Source organism: Micromesistius poutassou (assembly GCF_964030765.1).
Source record: "Micromesistius poutassou genome assembly, contig: SCAFFOLD_3310, whole genome shotgun sequence".
Classification (NCBI taxonomy): domain Eukaryota; kingdom Metazoa; phylum Chordata; class Actinopteri; order Gadiformes; family Gadidae; genus Micromesistius; species Micromesistius poutassou.
In genome coordinates, this window is record NW_028178590.1 from 14,843 (window position 1) to 19,868 (window position 5,026).

The 5,026-nt window shown below is 45.7% G+C and overlaps 1 protein-coding gene across 1 annotated transcript; it reads right to left on the minus strand.

Annotated features, from left to right (window-relative positions):
• Window positions 1-214: 214 nt before the first annotated feature.
• Window positions 215-5,026, minus strand: LOC311373545 (tripartite motif-containing protein 16-like; the record flags this gene model as incomplete). The annotated part of the gene is made up of 2 exons (XM_084490289.1): window positions 215-781; window positions 3,985-5,026. The coding sequence occupies 2 exons, from the start codon at window positions 5,024-5,026 to the stop codon at window positions 228-230; spliced, it is 1,596 nt and encodes a 531-aa protein (XP_084346415.1). The 3' UTR covers window positions 215-227.

The following is a 5,026-nucleotide window of genomic DNA, read 5'->3' on the forward strand; positions in this document are numbered from 1 at the left end:
AGACTCTGAGTCATCAGTCCTCTCAGCCCCCGTGTGTGTGTGTGTGTATTTGTATGTGTGTGTGTGTGTGTGTATCTGCCCGCCCGCCCCTCCGCCCTTTTTTTCTTCCTACAACCGACACAGAGACACTGAGTGAACCCCCGGCGCCGCCCACGGCGACCCTACCATAAACCATGTGTGTGTGTGTGTGTGTGTGTGTGTGCCCGCCCCGCCGCTCTTTTCTTTTTCTACAACCGACACAGAGACGCTGAGTCACCCTCCTCCCATACCAAAAACCCAGGGAGGAGGTCCTCCTGGGTGAAGGTGGACCTGAAGGTGTGGATGTGTGTCAGTGTGTCTGAGGACCCTCCTACACCTCGGGACACTCTGTAGAAGGACAGAGTGCCAGCAGGCCGGTCCAGATACACTCCTACTCTGGTAGAGCCAGCGGGGCGGAGACGTATGGCTGTCTGTCTACCGTTGTACCGGGCATAGTAACCACCATCATGACAATCAAGACTCCAGGACTTGTTGTTATATCCAAGCACTCTGTCACTACCCTCTCCTCTCCTTGTGATTCCTCTGTATGTCACTCCTATAATAACATATCCTTCCCACTCTACCTCCCAGTAACAGCGGCCAGTCAGAGCCTCTCTACACAACACCTGGGACCAGGAGTCAAATCTCTCTGGGTGATCCGGATACGACTGGTCCTCTCTGACCCACGTCACCTTTCTGTTGTCCTCAGACAGAGAGAGGTATCCGTTGGCTGTGTTTGGGTCCAGTGTGAGTTCACAGGCATCTGACGGGAGAACAAGACATGATATTATTCATAATTCCCGAGATATTCCAGGTTATTCGCCCAAAATCCCCCATTCGTTTTCATTGGGAAATTCAAAAAATGCTGATTCATGCTTCATCCTCTTCAACCACTTAAGACATCATAACTTGGTCAAAATGACCATCATTACCGTTTACCATCGTTCAAACAATTAAACTAATCTACACATTTGTATCTTCAATAATATTTAAACAGAATTTCGATATCATTCATACTTTTTTCAGAATCACAGTTTTAGTTTCATTCCGGATTCGTTTTCAGTTGGTCTCGCTCTAGCCTTCTGACTCAGCTGTTGCTCGTTGAGCAATCAGTGGACTGTCGTACTGTGGTAAAACCCGTGTGTGTTCTCGATGCGTTCTCGATGAGGCCGTTCCACCGAGGATGTATCGGAGGTGACTCGTGTGGACTTGGGACCGTTAAATATCCCAGGATGCATTTCGCATTCCCATGTTTTAAAATATTAGTATGTAAGCTATAATAATAGGCTATATATAGGAACATTTTACATATATAACAAAAATGTAGGCCTATTCATTCAAAATATTGACATACTATTTTCAAATTAAAGAGGCTGGGGTTTTGTTTTATATAATTTGTTTATATTGTATACGTCGCTGATAGAGGAAACCCATCGCAACGGCAACGAAAACCCCGGTCGGATCCATCCAATCGTGTGTGTGTGTGTGTTTGTGTGTGTGTGTGTTTTTCTATTCTAATCTGTGTAATTTCTCGCTCATTCGTTATTATTATTATTCGTTATAATAGCCTACTCTCCAACTACATAGGCAGTTAGGCACGCGCATCTGTACCCTACATATAAAAAGTTGTGTGTATATTGTTGTGTGGGCTGTGATTGGTTTTGTCGCGCGACAAATCATAAGCTGTCGCTATGCAGTTATGTCAGGCGAATTTTGTCGCGCAGCGAATTTTGTCGCGCAACATCTTTTGCCCGCCAACGTGCTTTATGCCAATTCATTCTCGTCAACCATGGCCAAGATAACCACCATTGCATGTCTTTACCTGTTGTGGAAGAGGGCGAGACGTCGGAATGTCCGTCGTTTATGGGTTAGGGTTGTGTGTGTGTGTGTGTGGGGAGGCGCACACAGCTTTGTGCCTTGATATTATATATATTGTATATATTATATAGATATTTATATATTATATTATATAATATCATATTATATATAGAGCTCCAGGAGTCGCAAACGGCAACAATCACTTTCTCCTCCAAGCTGCGGTTCACTGCCGAGTGCAGGGAACGGTTGGCCCGGCTGGTTGAAAGCTGATTGGCTGTTTTACGTTACTTCACCCACGTTACTTCACCCAGGGAGTGAACGCTGATTGGCTGTCTGACACGAATACCGCGGCAAAGTTGAAATATTTCAACTTCAGCAAAATTTTTCGTGCTGCAAATCCTCGAGAACGCGCTCGCCCGTGACAGGGCAAAATGTCACGCCATCAATCAAATCTTGCCGCAGGTTTTTGCCGTGACAAATTTCGCCAATTCGCGTCTCTACGTTGACTTTGTATGGAATCGTGTCGCGCCGTTGCGTTTGGTGTGAACACACAGTTACGTCCTTGCGGACCCTCCTTGCGTCCACCACAAGGGCCTGACGTGCGCCTCCCAAAGAATGTCACCTTCCGTCGAGGCGACGCAGCAGCGAGGGCTGTGATTGGTCCGCTCACTAAAACCCGACGCAGAACCATAAAGGTTCACGACTGCGTCGAAGCGTCTGCGTGGTCGTTGCGTTGCGTGAACGTGGGACCATAATCAGCCCTTTACTGTTGGACCAGAGAACTGGTAGGTGTGTACACACACACACACACACACACACACACACACACACGTATATCTTAGTGCTGTCAATTGATCGCACAATTTGCTGTGATTAATCACGATCAATTGCTTTTTTTCTCTTAAAGGGACACTGTAGCATTTTAAGAAATGTATTAGCTCTTCTCAGGTTTAAAGAGCTAATGAAGGATTACGATTTTTCAAAAGGACTCTGAAGTTGCCTGCTTCCTTATCAACAGCTAAGTCAATGTGTCTAAAGTCTAAATTACAAGCCTTTCTCATTGCTTGGTTGTGTAATTCATTACATAGGCAGCATAACAGTAGAACATGTATAGTTAACAGCCTCATTGGTGGATAGCAGCATGGTTAATGGTAAATGAACTGCATTTATACAGCGCATTTCTTGTAACCAGTGGCCACCCAAAGCGCTTTACAATATTGCCTGACATTCACCCATTCATACACACATTCACACACCGACGGCGGCGTCAGCCACGCAAGGCGACAGGCAACTGGTCAGGAGCAGTTAGGGTGAGGCGTCTCGCTCAGGGACACCTCGACACTCAGCGAGGAGGAGGAGCCGGGGATCCAACCAGCAACCTTGCGGTTACCAGCCAACCCGCTCTACCCCCTGAGCTAATGCCGCCCTATAGGATCTAGCATAGGCTCTGTTTGATTGAATAAGGGTTGCATCTCTTGCCTACTACCTCCCACCGATCCACTGCCTCTCTGTCTTCTCTTCTCTAAATTATTACACATAGTTCATGCGTTATATAAGCACAAAAAAAATAAATAATGAAAAGTGTGTTTGTTGTGTGTCAAGTTGTTAACTGATGCTATAGGTTAGACAACCACATAGTAATGTTACCAATAAAAAAAAACTATAAACATGGCAACATAATTCACTATCTTGCTCGAGGAGTAATTATTCATACATGCTCACACTAATGACTCAATGGAGTTTGAAGTTTGTTTGAAATAGCGTACCTCATCATCACCTGAAAGAAAACTTGATGAGGTAGTATTGGATGACATGTTGTCATAGATTCTTGGCACATACCACCTACCGTAGTTGCAACCAGGTTGCAACGTCCATTTCAAAAAGGGAGCACTATTCGTTTGAATGCACTATATAATTTTACCACAAGATGGGAGTAATTCCTACACAGTGTCCTTTTAAGCTATGTCGCTTCATCAAACATGTTTTCAACCTCACTTTACACTGCAGCACTCACAACATTGTCTTCAGGGAAAAACATTTTACATATTTAATTTTGTTCTAATGTAAAATAAATCTTTATATTTTAAGAATATTGTTACATTGAATGTACATTTGACAGCCCTAAATCAAACCAAACAAGACACTTACACTTGAGCCTTATCGTCTCCATGTTCAGTGTCTCCTCCAGCTGATCCAGGGCTCTCCTCAAGGTCCCAACGTATGACGGAGGACGGACCTCCACCGTGGTCCAGTCCCTGGTGGGTGGAGGATCCTTCGGGGATCTGAAGGTCTGGAGGAAGTGGAGGTGGTCTTCAGTGTGTGAGAGCTGCTTCACCTCTGATCTTCTATTGGTCAGATCTTTTATTTCCTGCTCCAGCTCTTTGATGAGGCCTTCAGCTTCTTTCTCTGTGGATTTCAGTTTCTCTTTAACCGTTTGGTTGTGATCATTCAGGCACTTTTCAACAGAGCGCTTCAGAGCAGTGAAGACCTGCAGACCATCGGCTATCTCTTTGTCTGCGTCTGCTTTGCTACGTCCCACTGTGTATCTGATGTCCTTAATCTTTCGTTGTCTCTCCTGGATCATCTGCTGAACTTCAGCCTCTATCTTCCCCAGCTGGGCCGTCTTCACTTTATATTCCTCCTTTAGAGGTACAACAGGATGGGACTTGTGGTCCATCTCTGTGCAGAACTGACACACAATCACCTGTTCAGTCTGGCAGAAGAGCTCCAGAAGTCGGTCGTGTTTATTACACATCCTGTCCTCCAGACGGTCCATAGGCTCGACCAGCTGATGTCTCTTGCGGTGTGCGACTCTCTGATGAGGCTCCAGGTGGGTTTGGCAGTAAGACATGAAACACGTCAGGCAGGACTTCACGGCCTTCAGCTGGGTCCCAGTACAGACGTCACAGGGAACGTCTCCTGGTTCAACACAAGGCTGCTCTTTGACTCGTACAGAACTTCTAAACTGATCAACCATCCCTGATAAGAGGGTATTAACCTGTAAACCAGGTCTTGTGCGGAACAATTTGTTGCAAACAGGACATTTGTACCGGACTTGGTCATCCCAGAACGTTGTAATACAGGTTCTGCAGAAGTTGTGTCCACATTGTGTGGTTACTGGGCTGTTGAACACATCCAGACAGATGGAACATGAAAAGTCCTCCTCAGACCACGATGTAGCAGAGGCCAT